We start from the raw sequence: 25194 nt of genomic DNA on the forward strand, positions 1-25194 counted from the left end.
TTAAAACTCCTATCTGCAAAAATGTGAACTTTCCCAGAAGATGTATTTTTTCCATGTGGATGGCAACTATGCCCCCTTCCACACCCTTTTCTCCCCAAAATCGTTTGCTTAAAAATGTAGAGCTACCTTGGCCATTTTGTTCAGCATAGTTGAGAGACCAAATAACTTTACCTTTGGAGTTAATTTAACCTCCCAAGCCCCATGAGAAAGGTCTTGAAAATATAAAATTTGCCCATTGTTTACGTATAACATTTGTTATTGGGAAGTATGCATACTTTTCTCAGGTAAAGGATTGAATTTTCTGCTGGAGGATTTTCCACAGAGAGAACTTTTCACGGGGAAGGAGGTTTCCAAGGGATAAAACTTTGAGGAGAAATTACACTGTGGAATTTCCCAGAATTTCTAAACAAAATGTTTTTATTTGTTTTAACTTTCTCTTTGTCGACCCAATCTTACGCTTGGAGATGTAGCCTAACCAAAACTAGGTACCTTTTTTTTGCCCCTTCAACCCCAAAAAACTAAAGTTTAAACATGTTTTACGGAGTGAGCAATACCTCACTAGGCAGCGGGAACCTGTTTTTCATTAGAATTTCATTAGATTCTAGATGCGGTTCTTTGCATATCTACTGGATTCTTAACAAGTACCCCAGTTTTTTCCGCGGAGGGATTTTCCAGAGGGGGGGAACACCTAAAACCTTAGAATCAGTATGAAAACCAATAATGTGTCGATTGTCGTCAAAATTCCCTTTTTAATTTTAGTTCAAATTTACTTGTTTAATTTAATTGTTGTTTGTTTTTAAGTTTTAATGTTGCCCCATACCTATAGGTTGAATTTTTTCTGTTTAATTTACCTATCTAGAAACTGCAAACAATATTTGTTTTTAATTATTATTAATGAATTACTGAAATTAATGACTTAATGAAAAACTGCTACTGGTATTTACAGTTCACTATTTTTCTTAAACAATTTTGAAGTTTGTACCGCAATATCACCAGTAAGTGTTTTCAGCTACGGTTTCCAATCCCGTGCTCTGGCTCTACAACTAACTCTGTAAAAGACTTTACTTACTACGCGGATCCAAGCCCAACTTGAGCCTGAAAGCGAAGCTAAAACCATTTTGGCTGCATTACCTTTTTTGATCAAGTAACTATCATCTACCAATTCTTGGCACGCAATGTAGCACTTATCTGCAGCATAACATAAAAGCTTCATGGTATGCACTAAGCTGAAGACGCGGAAAAAAAATGAAAAGTAAAGAGAAATGTGACAAACTGATCAAGACAATCATCCAAGTTTTCTAATAGCTAAATGAGCCATCGCATAAATAAATGGGCAAGGTAGGAAACAATCTCAAATAGGTATGCTAGTGTAAATTCTGTTCACAGACAGGGCTATACAGGAGTGTTAAAAAAAAGGTGCCCCTCTTAATACCATTCATATCTATTACTAGCGCTACCAGGGGCGGATCCAGGATTTTTTTTAGGGGGAGGGGGTTCAAAATAGGTTGATCCATTAAACTTGTGTTAGGAGTAAGTTTAATTAACACGAATTTGCGTTAATTAAGTAAATTACACTAATATAAGCTATGTTAGGGGGGCGCGCGCCCCCTCCCCCTTCCCTGGATCTGCCACTGAGCACTAACTAGACTATAATAACGATGAATTTTTTATTGCTCCTCATAACATAGAGTACACTCTGGGAAGTAGTATTGAAATTTAGTCGATTTCGAAACGATTCAATTCTTCTTCGGATAGCATCTAAGGGGCTATGTGTCCTCTCCAGCAAACAATTGTGTTCACTTTGAAAATTCTTTTAGAGTGAAACCTTCAAGAAGGAAACTAGCCAGTTGAAGCTACAGCTAAACTCAAGAAATTGCAGTCACCTATCTTCAAAGCTTATTTTGCTTTTCTCGCATATATCAGACTATTTGTTAATGACCTTAATCGGCTGTTACAGCCAAATGATACCCAGATTCATATTCTGTATGGTCAAGTTAGTGAGCTGTATAAAGCGATTATCAGCCATTTTATGAGACCAAGCTACGTGGAGAAGACAGATACACCTTTGATACAGCTCAAAGGCCCACACCACTTTCGAGACTTCAAAGAAGTAGACTTTGGCAGTCGTGTAGAGGTTATATTCATCACCAAAAAAAAAGTTGGTGCTTGTTTATTGTCCAGTAAACACGCGAGAAAGACCGCATCCAAATCTCAAAGATGCTACATGAAAAACACGTTTTTGCTGCCTAGTGAGGCATTGCTCACTCCGTGACAAAAATCTAAACTTTAGTTCCTGGGGTTGAAGGGAAAAAGCCTAGATTAGGTTAGGTTACGTATTTAATATATGCTATACTTTACCCCCACCCCCCAATGTGTAAATATGTAGACCAAATTTGTTTCTGAACTATTATATTTTTTTCATACTTTTTTTTATTTGATTAGCATTGACCAAACTTAACTTCTCGCGTGTTTACTGGATACTAAATAAGTACCAAAATTCTTTCCCAGCTGCACCTTTCTTCAAAACAGTCTGTGCGAAATACATGATAGAATTGAGCGACGAAATAAGGAAAAGGATATTCAGCTCAAGTTACTAGTCAGCTAAAAACCCAGACAGACTGGACCCAAAGATAGCAATGTCTACCGACTGCTCAAACATGAGCATTGTTCCACTACTTGCGCAGTTTCCAAATCTGGCAAAGGAGAGTGATGTGGGAAACACTGCCAAAGAAAGGAAAAAGATGCCATTTTGCGCTGATCTCAAGAAATATACAGATTCTGACCCATTTTATTTCTGGTTCAAAGTACTATAACGATGTGAATTCATGATGAAAATGCGTATCCTATCACGTTCTTCAGTTTGTGCCAAGAGGGACTATTCAGCTGTCAATTTAAATAAAACGAAATTGTAAAATTAACCTGGCTTTACTATGCTTAATGCTCTTCAGGGTGCTAAACGAGTTGTTACCAGGGACTGGAAGCCCCCCACGACTATGGTGACACACCCCAACTGTCAAAGTAATGGAAGAGGGTACATAAAAATCTGTAGCTACGAGTGACACCATGGTTTCCAACTCACATTAATGTTTAATAATTCATTTTTTTTGGATTTTTTATGCGTATTTTTTGTAGTGTAGTCCTGTTGGAACTTCAAATAACTCAAAGTTTCTTAGATAGTCATAATTTGGGGTTGTAATTATATGTAATACAACATTAGAAACTTTATCAATTTGAAACATTTTGGTTGTGCAAAACGTTGATTTTAATAGCCAAAACCAGTCTTAAAAATAAAAGATGCCTTTAATAAGATTATTAATGTGATTTAAAAGATAGTGAAAGTCAAAGCCTCTACTGTGCTATTTGTGGGGTTACATCCAACTCGACCTTTCAAGGGGAGAGAAGGGTCTTTAGATGGCATTTGAGAGAAAAATATTGTTTCAATATTAAAATCAGGAAAACGCGTTAAAAAGTAACCCCCAGGTTCACTTCTTTGATCAGTTTAATTTCAAAACAATTTTTTTTTAGTATTGTTTGTAGGCTGTAGCACAGGAAGGGGCAAGAGGAGAGATCCCCTCCTCGAAATCCTCATAAAACAGAAAAGGAGGATTTGTATGCAAATTCTTAACGAAGAAAACGCGGCAGCCTCAATTGAGAGAGTTGCGTTGCATCAATCTAATTGAAAAGGGTTTTTTACAGCAAAAACGTAAGCAAAAATAAAGATCTTGAAGATCAGTAGAAATAAGGTTCATCATGGGTATATAACAGTTTTAACATTGTATTCTGTAAGAATACAATGTTAAAATTTGATTTTTGTTGAAAATTTGATTTGGAAGGAATGTCTGCTCGGTTTTAGGTATTTCTGGTGCTAAAAAGAGTTATAAGTCGTGAACAAATAACGACATTTTTTAGGCAGGAAGTAATATGTTCCGAAAAAATCCTTCAAGAAGTGTCATGAGTCAATGTACTGTATTAGAAGGAAAAGGAAAACGAGGGATGGAGAAAGAAAGTGAAAGAAAATATTTGATGCAATATTTTCATAGATAGTAATGTACTTAACCAACGACGCGCGTGTTGCGCTTCACGCAAAACATGGGAAAATAATTCGGACATGGTACATCATTTTGGTTATTGGTACATTTTTTGGGTGATTTGTGGTACTTTTTGTTTTGAAGTGTTGACAATACTGGTCGTAAATGGAAAAAAATATAACACTTTTCCTGCCAAGAGCAATCTGTTTAGGTTTTGTTTCCTGGTAAGATACAAGGCAGTATCTAGAGTGATTTGAACCCCCCTGAATTTTTGTCCGACTGTAAAAATGTGTATTGACAAATTTCTGATGCGTTTTTTTCTTCAAACACGCCCAACAACAAATGTCCTGTTTACGTCCTGGTTAATATCTAATGATATTACCCCCAAACACTATTTACGAGCGGATTTTTACTCGACTCCAACAGATTTTTCATCCTCTGGATTTTGTGAGAAAGGGGTTAATTGTTCTGGATGTGGGCCAAATACTTTGAGCTCCTCTTTCCTGTTGTAGTATAAAGAACCTAAAAGCTTAAATCCAAAGCACTATGGGTACTTGATTTTTAAGTTGTTTATGATACCCCGAGAATAGCTTAACGTATCGAAACTTTTAGGAAGTGTTAAAGAAAATAGGGGTCAGGAGAATCTTAAATTTTTACGTGGGATAGAAATGAAAGAAATTAGAAGATGCAATGCGCGTCCAGTTCATCGAAATACCATTTCTGTAATATATTGCGAACGACTTGGGGGATGAATTTGAAACTTTCAGGTACTATTTGGAAAAGTAAAGGAGAGGTAAGACAAAGGCCACTCAAAAGAAAGTTTTCAAGCCTTCTGATGAGTCCATTAATAAGGAGAATCAATATTATTCCCCTTCTGCACAAGGGTCCCCTTACCCTAAAGACAAAAGGATACAAGTTCAAGGCCGATCAAGAAAAAACCTTTCAGGAGCCCCGCATCTCAAGAAAACTTTAAGCCTATGTCACAGTTCGGACTATTCAAAAGAGCAAAATATCTGAGTTGCTAACCATAGCAACAGGGAGGTAGTTACGAAAGACGGACAAAAAGTGATTTTGCAGTAAAAAGAGCCAGCACAGAAAAGGCTATTTTTACGGACAAAAGTCAACTCTTGAGATAGTTTAAATATGTGAATTAGTTTAATATTTTGGACCGGCTCTCGTGGCTCAAAACGCAGCAACATTGATTTTTGTTTCTATTAGTACTATTATATAATTCTTCCATTTTTTCTATCTTCCTCCACTCGCTTGGACCTTCAACCCTCCTCGTTTCACTCATGACGACATATTTCAAGGTCTTTTTTCTTAGTTTTTATTTTTAAGATATTTTATAGCCACCATATATTTATTGCCTTTCCATAATTTCTTAAGTAATCCGCATAAATTTCTCGTTTGTAGTTGGCGTGTTTAGTTTAAAGAATCTTCAAAACTTTGTTGAATCTACATTGTATACTGATTCCAAAAATGCAAAATCTATGAATTGTAAAGTAACCATCAAAAGATATTAGTATAAATGCACTTCCATAATTTCAAATAAAGGCGAAAAATTTCCCCAAAAAGTGATCTGATCTCGATGAAACTGTACCATCAAATTTTGAATACTAATGACGCCATCTACATAAAATGTTCATGTTGTGTGTCATGGGAGTGGATTCATCTTTTTTTTCTTTTAACGGGTGATCACACTTATGGTCATCAGTTCTGAGGAAGCATGCTAGGTTTATCATATTCATGATCATAGTCAATCTTCCAGTAATTTTTTTTTTTATATATATTAAAGTAAATCAAAAGCCAACCTGTTCATACAATCCAACAATTATTTCGTTTAGTCTTCATGACTTTTAGGTCTTAATGCAAACAAATTTAAGAGGATTAAAAAAAAAGCCTAAAACCCTGTCGTAAAACAATGTCGGATCGAAAGTAAAACTTTGCCATTTGATAGCTGTAAAACGGGCATTTCTGCGATATCTCAGAAACAGCTGATCATATAACAGACGCATATTAAGTAATCTAATTCAAAAACTACTTTCATGGTTTCCATAGACCCCAATAAATAAAATAGAATCCACCATGATGTCATAAATCAGAAAGGTAAATGGAAGATTGTAGATGAACTTCCGAGGGCTGTGGGCACAGCAAGCGGTAAAGAGCTCTACAGTTGCTGCACCTCTTACATCATAAAATCTTCATATGACTTGTCATCGACTAGAAAAATATTTGACGAGCTACTGAAAGAAAAGGAAATAATAAATTCTGAAAATAAGCTGAAGACACTGATATTACTACCCAAAGTTCCAGACACTAATGATATTGTTATTAGCTGCCAACCTGCTAGATATACAAAGAATGTGAAGGCTCGAGTTCCGCTGAAAAAATAGAAGAAGAGCATAAAAGAAGTGTTGAAAGCAGAAGAATTTCCAACTCCAAAATATGTCAAGATAGCCAAGGTTTGCCATGTCATTTAACGCAAAGTTGAGCCCAAGGTGTTCAAATGGCAGTTGAAACGTCGGCCGTCCAAAATATGTACTAATTTTCCAAGGGTCCTGTTGGGTAACAGCCAAAAGAAAGAAAAAAGTAGTGCATAATGTTTAGTGAGGATACGAAAAAACATATTGCCCCTTCTCCAAAAACATAAAGCTCGAATCCCCCCCCCCCCCCAAAAAAAAAAGAAGGTAGAAACAATCAATATTACAAGTACAAAATTTGTCACCTTTTAATAAAATATGCTTACTGTACGACAACTTTATAAGGAAAAATTTTTGCGAGCCTCTAAGCCTTGGGCACAAAAAGAAGACAAAAAACCGTATGCTGTCTTATAATACCCTCTTTTAAGCTTGTCATAATTCCTACTCCGTAGAAATTTTCGTCTGTTGCATGGCATCGAGTGATTATTTTCAGATCAGTGATCTTATGGGTGTTATGAACACTTGTCATTTATATAAAGCCACTTTATATAAAGCCCCTGTATTTACCAACAGAGTCTTAGATAAAACTGTATCTAACTAAAAATAGATTTTAGATATAAATTTAAAACGTATCTAGCTCAAAAACTAATGCATTTAAAACAATCTCAAATTTATAATATAAATTTGTGAAATAATTAATTAGTTGAAATGCTCATAATAATACTTAGCTTTATATTTATAATTCACATAGTATTTATTTTTAATTTCAAACATACACTGCAACTAACTCACGACTAAGCACACCTGGAATAGATTAAACATAAAATCTATACAATAATTTAATCAAATTAAATAAATTAATTAAAAGAATTTGTAAAACATTTAACGTTATAGTTAAAATACAAATATTTTATATTTGAGGTAAAATCTTGTATCTAACTCAAAGCTGTGATTAGTCTTTTTAGATTTTAATTAGTTTTTTTGGCGTATCTGTTTTTGGCCATCTTCGGCACTAACTGCTGTACATTTCGTCGGAATTTAGTGCCATCTATTTTTGCATTATTGATATATGAAAAAATATGCTGTTCCTTTAGGGAAGAGGGCTGGATTTGAACTGGTTTCGTGGATTTTGTCTAGTTGGTAAGTTCAAATGCACTGGTAAAACGGTCTTTTCAATGTCTTAGTTGACATTTAAACTTCAAATGTCTTAGTTGATTAGTTCAATGTCTTAGTTGACATTTAAACTTCAAATTTCTCAGTTGATAACTTAAAATGCACTGGTAAAACGGTCTTTTCAATGTCTTAGTTGACATTTAAACTTCAAATGTCTTAGTTGATAACTTCAAATGCACTGGTAAAACGGTCTTTTCAATGTCTTAGTTGACATTTAAACTTCAAATGTCTTAGTTGATAACTTCAAATGCACTGGTAAAACGGTCTTTTCATCGAAAAAATCAGTCGCAAGAACAATAAGATTCGAAATCGGAATTGGATATGTAATACAGGAACATATACACCGACCCTTATATTACCCTGACCAACGGCATACGTAGCTTCTTGTCTAGGAGGGGGGGGGGGCAACCGATTTTGTGATGAAGGGCGGGGGGCTGAAGTTATATCGGCAGTTCACAAAACCTTACATTGCCAGCAAGTTCTATCATACCTATGAAATCTTTATTAATAAGTAACCACCAAAATCATAAATCATAAATAAGCTTCAGCATTAATCAATCTTCTTCGATTAGAGCTAAATCTTTCCAAGACATTATGGATAATTGCTTCTTGATTGACTTTTATTCTGTCATTCCAGCAGTTTATTTCCAGATTTTTCAACCATCTACCTTTTATCAAGTGCTTTTTAGCCATCTGCATTTTTTAACAGCTTTTTCAACCATCTGCTTCTTCAGCCATATCTAGCGTAAATTTCAAGTTCTAGGGGGGGGCAGCTGCCACCCTCTGCCCCCCCTTCCGTGCGCCCATGACCCTGACCCATTTGAATTGCGATTTTTGACATAAAACTCATCAGTGTTGATGTCTGGTTAATTAATTCGTGTAAAAAACTTAACCTAAATTAAAGAAATTAGCCTAGAACTTTAAAGGAAGAAGATGAAAAGAATCTTGATTCGTAAACAATGGAAAAAGAAAATTTCAGTTGGAAAATTAAACGGGTTTCTTCTAAAAATGTACTCAGCAATCCTGAAACGCAATTTATATGTTATCGATTACAATATCTGTAAGAAATATTGAATGGGGAACCAAATTGTTAATTATCTTTTTAATCGCAAATTAATCACCTCTGAAAGATTACCTATAAACATACATTGGGCGAGTGTGTGTGCTAAGATGCAGTTACAGACCGCCCCATCTCTATCCCACATTTGTCATTTCTAAAGTGCAGTGTGAAGTTGCATAGGGTAGTCTTAAGTACTTAGTTTCAAATAAACAAAAAAAAAAACAATTCATGGTTGTTTTTGGTAACCTCTGTTAACCAACCACTCCTTTGCTTCAAGATTTTGCTCTATATCCCCAATATGCTAAGGCCGTAGCCGAAAGGGCCTCTGGCATTTCATTGAATACGATGTGTAAGTTCTGAATGAGCACGGTATATAGTGTCTAATCGTAATGACCAATCGACTTTTTGTGAAATCAGCTATTATGGTTGATTAAAAGAAAAATCTTAAAAAAACGAATACCGGTGGTATAGTTTAGCTGTAAATACCACAAACTTCTTGATAGTAATAAAATTTAGAAAGCTTCTTCAAGTGATCTAGTGTTACATCGACAGGTCCATTGATTTTGCAGATGAAAGTTCACTTGAATTGAAAAACGTAGGTAGCACATCAAAGGAATTGTCAGATATACTGAGAAAAATCCTGCCATTTTATTGTCTTCGTAAAAAACCCCTATGACTGAGTTTTCAAGATCCTCTTTCATGCAATAACAATTTTTTGGATTCTTCTTTCGCAGCCCCTCTTGCTTTTGTTTTCTTTTTTAGTTTTCTTTTCTTTTCCTGTGGTAATCGTATGCAACCGGTTATCATAAAAAATTAAATGCAAGCTCATTCAAACGAACACTCTAAGTTCAAGTGTCTTTTACCACCGTTTTATAATAAAACATTTGTAGCGTACAAAGGACTAAATTTGTACAGTTTAATAATTCTGAGACAGCCAATGACTTCAAAAATTTAAAATCTCTTGAATGTTACACCACTATTTCAGTACCGTGCTAACCCACAACGGCGTTACCTTTTCCGTCAGCGTACAAGTGGAATCAAAACATAATGAAGGCAATGTATAGACTATAATTCGAAACCTTAAATTGAGATACTTTAGACACGTGTAGAAAATTCTGCTGTTAAAATTTTTCCCAATGGGTGTTGGAGAAGAGTCCCCCCCCCCTAAAAAAAAAAAAATTTGACGATATCTCTAGCGAAAATGGTTAAAATAATACACTTTTCACCATCAGACAGACCTCTAATCAACCCATGAATCAGAAAACTGTGAAGATACACATATAAACTCCATTGTTAAGAGATGATCAGAGCAGGTATCTCGCAGGCCAGCATATATTAGCCTTAAGTTATTTTTTTTTTTTTTTTTGTAATGTAACATAATGAAGTAGGTTGCCACTTTATGGTCAGCAATCCCGAGCTGCTCTTAAAACAAGGTGAGGAGAACCACTCTAGAATAAAGTTGGTTACTTGCGAGAGCTTCCTTAAAAACCTAGAGGTTTGTTAACGGAGGCCCATACTATCGCTGAAAAGAGTCAAATGTCTCAGACTGAGAGTTTCATTTTAGGGGATATATATATATATATATATATATATATATATATATATATATATATATATATATATATATATATATATATATATATATATATATATATATATATATATATATATGTATATATATATATATTATTTTTCTTGAAATATATTGCATATTTGAGGAAGCAAGAAATGCACCTAAATCGAGAAGTGAAAAGAAACTGTTATTGATCAACAGTTGCTCCTTAGTTTGTCAATGGAAAGCGTTGTTGTTAGCTTTAAATAAGAGAAAAAACTAGAAATTTGTAGAGTTGTATAATTTGGCTTCATATTTTGTATATATATCACATAAATTGGTTTTTACTAGAATTGTGTTTGCCCCTAAAATTGATTTTTGTGCAGTAGTTTTGAAAGTTTGGTCAATTATTAGCACCTTTGTCACAGTGCCCCCCCCCAAGATTTTGCACATTGGCGCCTTTGTAACATCCCCCCCTCCTCGAAAAATTTTCAGCAGTTTTGAAAGTTTTGAAGGCCCCTTCAATATTTTTTCTGGCGCCCTCTTTTCCTGCTTTTTTTTCACTCTTATTTTAGAATAACTTTACCAATTATATAAGCTATGATTTATTCTGCTATTTGTTCTCAGGCAGATTAGCCCTAAAAATTAAAAAAGATTACTGCGTTTCCAAATAACCAAACACTTATAGATGGTGATTTTCTGTTCTGTTATATAAAAGCACATTTCACAGTATGATCTAAAACTCAATTCAAAACTTATTTTTCCCGTTATTTTTTCCTGTTCACCAGATTTGTATCCATGGATTCAGGATATTGTAACAACACAGTATGGAACTTTAAAGCGGGTGTCTTCTTATAAGTACCTGGTTGTTTATATTTATGACGTTTTATCATTCAAGTGCCATGTACATTATGTTTGTAAAACTGTGTCTCGTACCCTGGGTATAATGAGAAAACTTGAGCCTTTTTTTCCTCATTTTTTTATGCGTCTTCTTTATTATCCCCTTATCCATCCGTATATATTTTATTGTAGAGGTGTTTCGCTTGGGACATTTCCTCCAATTGTTCGGTCAATAGCAATTCTACAAAACAACGCTGTTCGGCTTTTAAAGGGCCTACGACCTTGGGATTCGGGACGAAACGCGTATGAGCGCGTAAAGATATTGCCAGCTTCCGGATTACGGGAGTTGTGTACACTTCTATTCATTTTTAGGATTCAGAAGGGTATAAACCTTCCGTGTTTTGATAGCTTGGCAAACCTGAGATCTTCCGTCCATGATTATGATACTAGGTAATCTGTAGAGATTAATATTCCGCTGGTTGTTTCGGCCCGATCGATGTTTTTTTTTTTTTTTTTTTTTTTTTTGTTATTATTTAATAATGATATTGGTAAATTTTTATGGCTCCTGGGGGTGATGATTATGAATATGATAGTAAATTTAATGAAAATATTAAGGTGTAAGGTTTGTGGTGCTGTTTGGGGACTGTGATATAGATAGGTTATTTTTTTGGTTTTTTTATTGTTTTATTATGTTAGTCTATTTTTGCCACCCCCTTGGACAAGTTTTTACTTCTTGGGGTGGCCGTTAAACTTATGTTAAATTGTTTGATTGTTTAGAATAAATCTCTCTCTCTCTCTCTATTGCCGTAAAGTAACTTTTTAGATACGTTAGATATAGTTGTTTTTTCTTTCTAGGTATCTTCAGTTTGTATCGAGTAAGGAGTGCTTTCGTCAATCAAAGTGTAGAAAAATTGGTGAATGATTCACGGAAGATTGAATTTTCAAAAGCGACTCTCAGCTTTTCTTGAAATTGTACGATATCTTCAAGTCACTAAAAAGATACCCAGAATTGGAAAGGCTCGTTTTTCAAGGCTTTATGTCAACAGCCTTCAATATTGCCAGATATAGGAAGGATATACGAGTAAGTTGTAACCTTTATTTTGTCAGTTTAGAACTTGAAAGTTTTGAATTGAGTTTTAGATCATACTGTGAAATGTGCTTTTATATAACAGAACAGAAAATCACCATCTATAAGTGTTTGGTTATTTGGAAACGCAGTAATCTTTTTTAATTTTTAGGGCTAATCTGCCTGAGAACAAATAGCAGAATAAATCATAGCTTATATAATTGGTAAGTGTCCGTAAGACCTAGCCAATCACACGAGGTTATACAGCGGGTAGCCTAGACCTAGTATTTCCGCTGGGTACTTTTACAATCATTGTCAGATATGTTTCGAATCATCACAAGAGAATAAATCTAGTTTTTTTTTCATAACTGGGGGGCTCATGACTCCCCCAACATTTTTGGGGGAGAGTGTAAGGGTAATTTCAATATTCAGAAGAAGGGGCCCAAAATATTTTGTCTCCAGTCCCCAAAAAGTTTTCTTGTTCTTCGTCTTTATGCTTCTCGTTCGGTATGCTCTTTGGCTTGTTATGTTGACTTTAAGTTTATATTTTAACAAATCGATAATATAGTCGACAATATGTCCATAGTGCATTTTGCTGCTTTCTTTCATGATTGATTGGTATTTATAGCTCTTAAGTTTATTTTATAATGGACTAGATACAGTCCTCTTTTTTAATTACTATTCGATGAAGAAAAAATCCTTTGGTCATATTTTCGTATTAATACATGTTTACAATATTGCCTTGTAAATGCATTAGTTAGAAGAAAGCCTTCGCCAAAGAAGATTTCAAAGACGAACAGAAATAAAATAATGTGATAATTGAAACTTAAAACGAATAGAAATTACGGTGAATAACGAAGTCAAACTTAAAACGAACAGGAATTACAAATAGGAGTAGGATCAATGTCGTCTAAGCCTTCTAAAGGCCAAAGCGTCATTTGTGCTCTACTGGAAACAGATTATATTTTAAACTTTTCTTTTTTACAGGGTTAAAAAATGTAAAATTGATGAGAGTTCCAGGATTGAATATCATTATAAATAAAGAAATCAGTCTGCTTTTATTAGTTCCTTTCAGTGATTTTGGTTATTATGGTAATTTTCTTTCTTTTTTGTTCTTGTTACTAATGGTTTGTCAAACACCACATTGTTTAAAATATATATATGAAATTATCAGTGGAATGCAAATTTCATTCAAGCTGTTTTGAGGTTTAGAGAGGAAGGGAAGGAGGTAGGTAGCACCTGCCCCGAACCTAACACTGACACTCTGGCCTTTAGAATGCTTCTCCTGTTTTTGGTAATTTCTGTTCGTTTTAAGTTTGACTTCGTTATTCGCCGCAATTTCTGTTCATTTTGGGTCTCATTTATTCATTGATAGCAATTTCTGTTTCTTTTAAGATTGAATTATTATATGAATTTATTTCTGCACGTCTTTTGTTTGATATATTTTCTTTTTAATTTTCTTTGTTTTTTTTTTAATTGAAAGAAATTATTTCTATTCTTTTTTTTTGGTTGATAAAACTAATATTCGTTGGTGTTTGTGCATAAGTGAAATCTGGTGTTTCTGCAGTGGTCAAGATTTTGCGACAAATATTAATAATAATTTTACTGTAGAATTTTGGATTGATTGGCTGGGAGAATGTTATTCAAATGAATTGAAACCTGCATAAGTTTTAGCTTTCTATGGGGCTGAAGCCATCCCAATTCATACTCTGTTACAACCTTGAAGATAGATTAATATTGGTCTAACCTTTTTCTATAAGAAATGAAATAACTATCTAAATATATCCTGTTTTAAGAGCTTCTTTGTTAAAATAAATGTATTTTGAGCTCAAGTATTATAAAGTGTATTGTTTTGTTGTTAAATAAGATACAAATGAAAATGGGAGCAAGAATCAATGAAACCAGATTTGTTTCCCGATTGAGGTTTACTTGGTGTGGGAATTTTAATTGAAGTATTTTCATGGCCTGAAATTTTAAATCTGATTAGCATAAAAAAAGAATATTTCGCGCTAAGAGAAGATATGTGATCCCCGTCCTGCACTGGTATCCGGGATCATTGCTTTTCCTGAGGCGAAAATAATTTCAATGATTTAAAGAACATGAAAATTGGAACTTGGAATGTTACGACGCTAAAAAATTACCATCGTATCGACATTTTGACTGAAGAATTCAGATGATTCGAACTGGACTTATTAGGATTTTCAGAAACTCAAATCTCAGGGGTAGGAAGCCTGAAATTGGGCGATACAGAATTTGTCTATTCACACAGGAAGGATGGGGTACATAGACAGGGAGTAGGGCTCATGATGAATAAAGAAGCTGCTAAGTCTTGTTTAGGCTGGGAAGGTATTAATAATAGAATACTAATTGCTCATTTTATGACTAAAAAGTTCAGGGTATCAGTTATAGTAATATACGCCCCTGTAGAACCGACTGACGGAGATACTAGTGACTCAGATGAATTTTACTTACAGTTACAGGAGCAAATAGGCAGGGTCCCTGGTAGAAATATGATGTTATTACTGGGAGATTTTAACGCCCAGGTTGGTAGAAATAGGGATAGATTGTATCCTAGCCTTGGTAATTTTGGTGTAGGAAAAGAAAACAGTAATGGATACAGACTTTTGCATTTTTGTAGGTATAACAATCTTGTTATAACCAATATGGTGTTTGGTCATAAAATGGCTCATAAGTCAACATGGTATTCACGTGATGGTAAGACAGCAAACCTTATTGATTACGTTTTAGTAATCCGAAGACTGGCAGGATCAATTCAAGATACAAGGGTATACAGGAGTGCCGTTATTGATGTTAAAAGTAAAGATCACCATCTGGTAGTGTAAAGTGTTAATTTAAAGCTGAAATATCGGAAGGGTAACTACCTTCCGGGAAGTTATGATGTTAGTAGACTTCAGGATCAGAATTTTAGAGAAAATTTCCAGGAACAGTTGAATACTAAACTTAAGAGTTTAAAATTTGATAATGTGGAAGATGGTTGGAATAATTTTAGAAAAATAATTTGTTAAGTTGCTGAAGGTGTATTAGGGAAGAAAGCTAGAACTCCAGCTGAGGATATTAGTGAAAAAGCTTTATATTTAACAGAAAGGAGAAAGGACTTGTACAAGAAATCTCTGAGAGATAGGTGATATGAAAACAAAAGGAATATCGAGAAAGTGGAGACAACTTTAGAATATGAACAAAGGAGGTGTGAAGAGGAGGCCACGGATAAAATTAGTAAGGGTCTAGATGATGTAGTTAGCCGGCATAATAGTAAAATATTGTATGACAATAGGCATGTTAACAAATTGAGAGGGAGTAGCTAAGCCAGACTTGGCCCAGTTAAAGATAGGAATGGGGCCGCAATTATCGATAAGGAAAAAACTAAAGAGAGATGGGCCGAACATTTTGAGAATTTGCTTAACCAAGATAGAGTTGCAGGAAAAGATATAGAGGAAAATGTAAAGGTTTGTGATACCTTGGATGTGAAAGAAGATTTGTTTTCTGTGGAAGAATTAGCAACGGTATTTAAAGGATTAAAAAATAACAGGGCTCTAGGTGCTGATTGGGTGGTAAATGAGTTTCTTAAATATGGTGGCTCTGAGGTTAGAATTACGCTACTGAAGATTATGAATGTGATTTTTGAAAAAGGGGAAGTACCTAGCGATCTTAGGAAAATCTTAATTAAGCCGTTCTATAAGAAAGGTGATAAAAGTAAGTGGTAATTATCGAGACACTAGTCTGGTCTCTGTAGGTAGTAAATTACTTAGTAATATGATACTTTTTAGACTGAGAGATGCCGTAGACAAAGTTTTAAGAGAAGAACAGTGCGGTTTTAGAAAAGGTAGAGGATGTGTTGACCAAATTTTCATTCTTAGGCTAATAATTGAGAAGTGCCTGAGTTTTCAAACACCTTTGGTCCTCAGTTTCATAGATTATGAGAGCTTTAGTAAGAGCATTAGAAGAGCTTTGGTAAAAGTTTTATCCTTGTATTGTATACAAGACAAATACATTAAAGTGATTAGTGCTATGTACGAGAATAACACCGCTGTGGTTAAGGTGGGAAATGAGGTTAGCAGCTGGTTTAGTATTAAATCAGGAGTTAAGCAGGGTTGTGTTCTATCCCCCTTTATATGGTTTATTTTGATGGACTTTGTTTTAAGGAGCACAGGAAAGGCAATGGGAGACCACGAAGACTAAGTCGCAGACCACGAAGACCAAGACCACGAAGACTAATACAGTGGGTATACCAGACAAATACACTAAAGTGATTTGTGCTATGTGCGAGAATAACACAGCTGCGGTTAAGGTAGGAAATGAGGTTAGCAGCTGGTTTTGTATTCAGTCAGGAGTTAAGCAAGGTTGTGTTCTATAACCCTTTATACGGATTATTTTGATGGACTTTGTCTTAAGGAGCGCAGGAAAGGCAATGGGAGACCACGGAATGAAATGGGGAGGAAAAAGTCTCATGGACTTAGATTATGCTGATGATTTAAGTATCCTAGATGAAAGCGCGAGCAAAATGAGTGAGGTTTTAGAGGTTTTGCGAGTTCAGGGTGCTAGAATTGGTTTGAAAATTAATGTTAAGAAGACAAAGTCACTAAGGCTAGGAATAAGTGAAGACGAAAAGGTGACGTTGGGCAATAAAAAAATTGATCAGGCGGGCACCTCCACTTATCTTGGAAGTATTGTTAGTGATGATTACGAGAGCTGCGAAAATGTCAAACGTAAGTGAGCCAAGCTTTATGGTCTTTTTCGAGAGAAATCAAAATTTTGAAAGATTCGGAAGGTAATACTACAAACCAAGAGAAAGATTCTGTTAGCTTCGTTTATAAGAGTGGTCAAACATGGCTTTATAGCATGGGCGCTCCGAAAAGCCGATGAAGATTTGCTAGATGTTTTCCAGAGAAATTGCTTAAAGATTGTTCTGGGTAACCAGCTAACTGACCCTATATCAAATAATAGGCTGTACGAAAAATGTGGTTCGATACCGCTCTCTAGGGCTATAATCAAAGAAAGGTTGAGCATATAAACTAAATTATTACAATTAAAACAAGGAATAGTTATACAGAACAAAATAGTTACTTCCGGCTCATAAATACTTTCCGGTTCATTGGCTAGACTTGTCTCAGAGTGTTTATTAACAGGGTTGTAAAAAATAACTACGTCATATAAGAGTTCTAACAAAAACAAAAAAATGGGTGTTAAGTTTTTAAAACTACTAGTTTCTTTTTCCGAGCTATTAAAAGGAGTTTATCCCTATTTTAACTTTTATTTATCGTCATGGAAAGACGGTTTGATCTCCAAAATTATCTTAGTCAGTACTTAAATATTTTTTCAGCTCATTGCTCCATTCTACTGGTGAAAATGATTGTTGCTTCTTATTTGAACAAAGATCAGTATGTTTTGTTCAGTAGGGCTAGAGGCCTTCTTGAAAATTCTGACTTCAATGCAGCTTGGATTTTCTTTAACCTTGTAAGTAACCGTTTTCCATTGTTTTCCTGTTTTGTGCTAAATGCATCACAACATAAATATTAATACCTTTAATATTTATAGTTTAATATGTTAAGAAATGTCAATATTTTCCCATTAATGACGATAACCGAGCTGAACTAATTTGCAACAAGAGTACTTCATTTCTGGTTTCTGATACTTTTTTTTTATCTGGGGTTACCTTATTGTGCTTCAGTCCGAAGTTCGAAGTCAGTGCTAATTTTAAATATTCAAGAAAAAATTAGAAAGGCATTTGGGTTCGAGGTATCTATCGTCGTGATATTTTAGGTTCTCTTTTTAAAGTAGTTGCCCTCCCGCATGCTCTCTATCCTGCCCTTCTATTTCGACATTTTAAATTCTGCGATTTTTCTTCAATTCGCGTTTCCTATTTTAAATTAAATTTTTACTTGGTTTTCCAATTTGTGTTAGTAATACTGAATTAGTTTTGAGATTTAAAATTGAAGAGCCGCAGTAATTGGCAAGGATTAAGGGGGATAATTTTTACCACAAGTCCAAATGGTTCTTACTCCTACCGAAATGTTTGTTCGACTCGTGAAAACGATAGAAAATTGCATATAAGTATTTTTTAGCGCGATTTTTAGAGGTTGAAGTGCTGATTAATTTTTTGTCTCAATTTTTCTCGTAGCTTTGCTCTCAATGTCCGGACTTCCGATTGACTCGATCTTTGGATAGATACACTATTGCTCATCCAGACAGTACGCAAGCAGTTATACTCCGCGGAAACTCTTCACTTATGGCAGGAAATTATAATGACACCCTCTCCAAATTTTTAAAGGCTTTGAAGATGGATCCTGATAACCCGCTGGTTCTTCTTTTGATTGGATGTACATATTTCCATATTGCTTGTCAAAAGTACTCAACTCAGAAGGATCGTCTCATTCCCCAAGGTCTTTCCTTTTCAAAGGTATTAGATTAATCATTATATATTTCCTTAGCTCTTTCATATATTGCTTCTCAGAGTGTACAGCTTTCGTTTTGTCTAAAAAGGATAGGTCAAAAGGAAAGGATATGATACCTCGCTCTTTACGCTAAAGTTCGAATTTTGTTCCATTCTTTAAGAATGACCCCTGAATCATTAAGGCCGTTTAATTAGAATAGATAGCTCTTACGAAGGTAATAAAAAAGACTTTAGCGTAAAGAGCGAGGTATTGACTCCGGGGCGAGCCCCCTCGTATACGTAATAATTTTTGTTTGTTTTAAGTTTTCAAAATTTTGAAAACTTAAAACAAACAGAGGGAAGCTATCTCAAAAATTTTGATCGGGTGACTTTGGGAAAAAAAATTAGCGTGGAAGGGGGCCTAGTTGCCCTCCAATTTTTTGGTAACGTAAAAAGAGCACCAGAACTTTTAATTTCCATGTGAATGAGCCCTCTTGTGATATTCTAGGACCACTGGATAGATACGATCACCCCTGGAAAAAAAATACACACAAAAAAACAACAACAAATGAACACGCATCCGTTATCTTTCTTATAGCAAAAAATACACAATTCCACGTTTTTTGCAGATAGGAGCTTGAAACCTCTTCAGTAGGGTTCTCTGATACGCTGAATATGACGGTTTGATTTTCATTAAAATTCTATCACTCTTAGAGGGAGTTTCCCCCTTTTTTCAAAAATAAGGTTAATTTTTTCAGGCTTGTAACTTTTGAAGGTTAGGATTAAATTAGGTGACATTTAAATGTTTGAAATTAGAATGAATATATGATTCTTTTGATGTATCTACAGATATCAAAATTCCGTTTTTTAGAGTTTTGTTTACTATTGAGTCGGGTCGCTCCTTACTTACAGTTCGTTACCACGAACTGTTTGACACTGAGTCTAAAGGCATTAAATATTTTGGTGTTTGATAACCAAGTTTAAAACTGTCTATATTGTTAAAAGATATCCCTTCAACGCTTCGGCATTACTCAACAGAACTGAATGCTTGGAGTTTATATCTTAGTTTTTGTAAGTAGGCTATTGTTTTGTGTGTTTTTTTTTGTAATTACTTACATTTTTCATTTTTATGCACTTTTACTTTAATTGACACACTTTTTCCATTGCCTTTAGAAAAATGTTTGTCTCTAAGCTTCATTAAATAAAAAAATCAAGTCTTTTCAACTGAAAGTAAGGAGCAACATTAAAACCTCACTCTTCGTGCTACAATTTTTCGGCGCATTATAAAAAGTTACTTATTGTTCTAATTAAACGACCCTTGTATTTCAAGAGTCGTTTTAAAGAATTGGGACAAAATTTAAACTTTAGCGTAAAGAGCGAGGTGTCGGGGAGGGGGAAACCCTTTCATATACGTAATAATTTATGTTTGTTTTAAGATTTAATGTTGCTCCTTACTTTCAGTTGAAAAGACTTGTTGTTTTTTATTTAATTTCTGATCGTTTTTAAATAACGCCAGGATACATGGCTCCACCTCCACGGAAACATCCCCTCCCCACAGAGATATCCTTTGGACAATTCAATCCTGGGGAAAATTTACCCCGGACAATTACCCTTAACATCTCCTCACATAAAATTGAATTGGTAAAGAAAAAGTAACACATATAAAGAAAATACGTATAGGAATTCTTGCAAATTCACCCAGTTCAAAATTGCCTCTGAAAAGTTCACCCCCTGGAAACTTACCTCTTCATGGAAAATTCTCCCCGCAGAAATTTCGGCCTCCCTTCCCCACCTGAAAAATGTATGCATACTTCCCAAAAACAAATAAAACAATGGGCAAATTTTATAGCTTAAAAACCTTTCCTTAGGGGCTTTAGGGGGTCATTTTATCTCCTTAGACATGGTTATTGGGCCTTTCAACTATGTTGAATAAAAAAGCTATCTCAAAATTTTTACCGGATGATTTCGGGAATAAGGGGCGTGGAGGGGGCTTAATTGCCCTCCAATTTTTCGGTCACTTAAAAATGGCACTAGAACTTTTCCTTTCCGTTAGAATGAGTCCTCTCCCGAAGTTCTAGGCCCACTGGGTCAAAACAATCACCCCTGGGAAAAAAAAACAAAAAGACAAATTAATACGTATCCGTGATCTGTATCCAGGCAAAAATTACAAAATTCCAAATTTTGTGGATATGAGTTTGAAACCTCTACAGTAGAGTTCTTCGATACGCTGAATCTGATGGTATGATTTTTATTAGAGTTCTATGACTTCAAGAGGGTCTTTGCCATTTTTTTCGAAAATCAGACAAATTTTCTCAGGCTCGTAGCTTTTGATTGGTAAGACTAAACTTAATGAAAATTATTAATTTGAAATCAGCATAATAAGCCAATTCCTTTGATATATCTATTGGTATCGAAATTCCGTTTTTTAGAGTTCCGGTTACTATTAAGCCGGGTCGCTCCTTACTGACAGTTCGTTACCACGAACTGTTTCATTACTCATAAAAATCCAAACAGAGATCATTAAAACATTTATCGTTTGTTCTGCGTTGCCAAAAATATTGTATTCATTAAAACTTTACAGTTTCATGAAATGTAACTAAACAAATAGAAAAGGTTTCTCAACTAAAGTAAGGAGCAAATTTAAAACTTAAAACAAATATAAATTACTCTGTATATAAGGGGGACTGTCCCCTTCTCAACACTTTGCTCATTAAAAAAGTGTTTTAGAGCTTTGGAAAATCTTTTTTTTTTCAATTGCAAATTTTCTTTAAAAAAATTGGATTGAAGCCAAACTTCACAGTAAGGAACTAAGGAAGAGACAGCCCCCTTCATATAAAGAATAATCTGTTCAAATAGGTTTCAAATTTGTTCCTTGCTTTCAGTTGAAAAGCTCTTTTTTTAATCTAATTTTTGATTGTTTTCCAAATCATACCCAGGACTAACCAAGATATAATTTGAGGTACCGGTCCCTTAAATCCCAAAAAAGCGAAACTCCACATTTGGAAGACTGGAGCTTGAAACCTCTATGGTAGGGTTCTCTGATATGATGTGTCTAATGAAGAGATTTTCAATAAGATCGCTTGCTTTTTTGGGGGTGCTTCCCATTTTTTGAAAAATCAGGCAAATGTTCTCACATTTTTGGTTTTGGGTGGGTAACAATAAACTTAAAGAATTTTATATATTTAGAATCAGCATAAAAATCCAGTACTGCCGGTTTAGAAATGGCAATGAGAATTCCGTTTTTAGTTTTGGTGAATATTGCTTCAAGTCACTTTTACTTCCAGTTTTTTTTATCACAAACTATTTGATCACAAATTATCTTCTGACGAAATTGTTTTGAACCTGTTCATTTTATTCAGTTGAATAGAACAATAAAAACAAGAGGGTAAATTTGGCTGCTGGTGAGTAAGTTTAAATTCTGTTTTTCTTTCGCTGTTCTATATTCTTTTAATGACTGAATATATAAGGGATTTAAGTTTTAGGGGGTGAATTGTCCTGTTATGAAAGAGGTACATTTTACATGGCCGTTATACAATCAAAACGTGGTATTTATGCAGGCAGGATGATTTTTAAGCGTCTCTGCTCCTTCTTTAAACTATTCTAAGGTATAGAAAATTGCATAAATACAAGTCTACATCTGTTATAACCTACGTAAGCAATACATCTTTCTGTAATTGTGGTTTGAGTTCCTTGTCATTTCAAATTTCCTGTATTTTGTTTCATTTTGCTTGCAATTAAATTGCTCTTTTTATTTGAGAGGTTTTTCCTAAAAAGTATTTAAAAATAAATTTATTCCTACAAAAAGAAATATCCTGAAATATATTTCCTGTCACCCAACCACCACTGCTATTTTGGAGTCTGAATCCCCCCCCCGCCCCTGGAAAATTTTTTGCTGCCGTCCTTGGTTTAACATATTGTGAATAACACTTTGTTTTGTTATTTATTTTTGAAAAGAAATTTAGATCTGAATATATCTGAGTAATATTGTTAAATATTATTTTCTCTCTAGGCCCATAGCGACATACGTGGCTTTCGACAGAAAGTTGAAATAAGACTAGCGAAATATGGTTTTAAATAAGATCTGAAGTGTATTATTTTAACCATTTTTTTTTCTAGAGATATCGTCAATTTTTTTTTTTGGGGGGGGGGCGGGCTCTTTTCCAATACCCATTGTGAAAAAGTTCAACAGCATAATTTTCTACACGTGTCTACAGTATCTCAATTTAAGGTTTCCAATTATAGTCTGTACATTCCCTCCAGTATGTTTTGATTCCACTTGTACGATGACGGAAAAGGTAACGCCGTTGTGGGGTAGCACGGTACGGAAATAGTGGTGTAACATTCAAGAGATTTTAAATTTTTGAAAGGATCGGCTGTCTCAGAATTGTTAAACTGCACAAATTTAGTCCTTTGTATGTAAAAATGTTTTATTATAAAATGGTGGTAAAAGACACTTGACCTTAAAGTGTTGATTTGAATTAACTTGCACTTAATTTTTTATGATAACCGGCTGCATACGATTACCACAGGACAAGAAAACTAAAAAAGAACAAAAGAAAACAAAAGCAAAACAAGAATATGATTTTAAATAAGATCTGAATATATTCTTGAGCAATATTATTAACTGTTCCTTTTTTTCTCTAGGCTTATAGTGACAAACGCGGTTTTGGACAAGAGACAATGTATAATATTGGCCGTGCTTATCATCAAATTGGAAGTTTGCCTTGGGCCTTGCATTATTACCGACAAGCACTTCAAGAGGCTCCAGTATTACCAGCAATGGACCTATCACGAGAGATTGCTGCTAATGTGGTGGTTATATATAAGAGCAAAGGAGCTCGTGATATGGCGTTGTACTATCTTGAGAAGTATCTAACAATTTAGTTAAGATAAGACGATTGATTTTTGCGGCATAACAAGTTTTGTATGTAATTTTTTCAAGTTCAATTCTGAACCGAAGAAAATTAGTTGTTGAAAAATTGATTTTTGTGACACCGTAAGTATTCTGTATGCAAGAGCTTTATATTGAATTTATAATAAATACTCGAGTTTTTTTTTGTGTAACAGTATTATTAAAATGAAATCATATTTTGAAAAACTCATAAAACTTTTAGATATAGAAAACTTTTTTTTTCACTGCCTTATTAAAAGTTTAACCCATTTTTTTTTACATTTTCTGTTCGTCTTAATTGTAAATGGAAAGTTAGGGTTGTCTAAAAGATTGTTTGTGCTAGAATATAGTTAAGACCTTTTTTCACATCTGTGTTCAGGAAATAACTCTACAAATCTTCGGAGAAAAATTTAGGTTTCTCTTGAAGCAATGAATTTGGAAGGTTTAAAAGTCTGTCTCTTTCCAGCTCCTATATTTTAACATGTGAGCAAGCTCATATATATAACTCGAGTACATTTTTTTTCCATCAATGTCATGTTTTAGTGCTGGGTGAACTAGGTTCTGATACACAGATAGATCCCAGCGATATGTTTTTGATATATCTGGAGGCAAAGCAGCGAATGGGGGACAAAATACGAATGGATTCAGACAGGAATAAGATAGGAATGGCGGAGAGTCTATTGGGGAAAATATTTTCAAGGAAGGGTTAAGGGTTTTAAGTTGCAGGGGTGGATCAAAAGCAAACTCTTGGGGGGGGGGGAGGCAATGTAACAAAGGTGCCAATAATTGACCAAACTAACAAATTTATTCTAAAAAATAGTGAAAAAAAAGCAGGAAAAGAGGGCACCAGAAAAAATATTGAAGGGGCCTTCAAAACTTTCAAAACTGCTGAAAATTTTTCGAGGAGGGGGGATGTTACAAAGGCGCCAATGTGCAAAATCTTGGGGGGGGCACTGTGACAAAGGTGCTAATAATTGACCAAACTTTCAAAACTACTGCACAAAAATCAATTTTAGGGGCAAACACAATTCTAGTAAAAACCAATTTATGTGATATATATACAAAATATGAAGCCAAATTATACAACTCTACAAATTTCTAGTTTTTTCTCTTATTTAAAGCTAACAACAACGCTTTCCATTGACAAACTAAGGAGCAACTGTTGATCAATAACAGTTTCTTTTCACTTCTCGATTTAGGTGCATTTCTTGCTTCCTCAAATATGCAATATATTTCAAGAAAAATAATATATATATATATACATATATATATATATATATATATATATATATATATATATATATATATATATATATATATATATATATATATATATATATATATACCCCTAAAATGAAACTCTCAGTCTGAGACATTTGACTCTTTTCAGCGATAGTATGGGCCTCCGTTAACAAACCTCTAGGTTTTTAAGGAAGCTCTCGCAAGTAACCAACTTTATTCTAGAGTGGTTCCCCTCACCTTGTTTTAAGAGCAGCTCGGGATTGCTGACCATAAAGTGGCAACCTACTTCATTATGTTACATTACAAAAAAAAAAAAAAATAACTTAAGGCTAATATATGCTGGCCTGCGAGATACCTGCTCTGATCATCTCTTAACAATGGAGTTTATATGTGTATCTTCACAGTTTTCTGATTCATGGGTTGATTAGAGGTCTGTCTGATGGTGAAAAGTGTATTATTTTAACCATTTTCACTAGAGATATCGTCAAATTTTTTTTTTTTTTAGGGGGGGGGACTCTTCTCCAACACCCATTG

General features: G+C 34.5%; 1 protein-coding gene across 2 annotated transcripts; it reads left to right on the top strand.

The window, feature by feature from the left end:
* Nucleotides 1-11937: 11937 nt before the first annotated feature.
* On the top strand, nucleotides 11938-23570 carry LOC148947455 (general transcription factor 3C polypeptide 3-like). Of its 2 annotated transcripts, XM_089095863.1 has the most exons (4): nucleotides 12084-12154; nucleotides 17478-17611; nucleotides 18276-18554; nucleotides 23172-23570. In XM_089095863.1, the coding sequence occupies exons 2-4, from the start codon at nucleotides 17504-17506 to the stop codon at nucleotides 23409-23411; spliced, it is 627 nt and encodes a 208-aa protein (XP_088951989.1). In that variant the 5' UTR covers nucleotides 12084-12154; nucleotides 17478-17503; the 3' UTR covers nucleotides 23412-23570. The 2 variants fall into 2 exon arrangements, with proteins under 2 accessions (XP_088951990.1, XP_088951989.1); XM_089095864.1 differs by lacking the exon at nucleotides 17478-17611 and having other exon boundaries at nucleotides 11938-12154.
* Nucleotides 23571-25194: the final 1624 nt, after the last annotated feature.

The sequence above is a fragment of the Artemia sp. Qi Xiang Cuo genome, chromosome 10 (assembly GCF_049724085.1).
Source record: "Artemia sp. Qi Xiang Cuo chromosome 10, ASM4972408v1, whole genome shotgun sequence".
Taxonomy (NCBI): Eukaryota; Metazoa; Arthropoda; class Branchiopoda; order Anostraca; family Artemiidae; genus Artemia; species Artemia sp. Qi Xiang Cuo.

Excerpts from the sequence above, each read along its gene's own strand:
- LOC148947455 (XM_089095863.1), top strand. The coding sequence starts at position 17,504 with ATGATTGTTGCTTCTTATTTGAACAAAGATCAGTATGTTTTGTTCAGT. Across the intron at positions 17,612-18,275 it reads CTTGGATTTTCTTTAACCTT|CTTTGCTCTCAATGTCCGGA; the intron begins GTAAGTAACCGT and ends TTTTTCTCGTAG. Across the intron at positions 18,555-23,171 it reads AAGGTCTTTCCTTTTCAAAG|GCTTATAGTGACAAACGCGG; the intron begins GTATTAGATTAA and ends TTTTTTCTCTAG.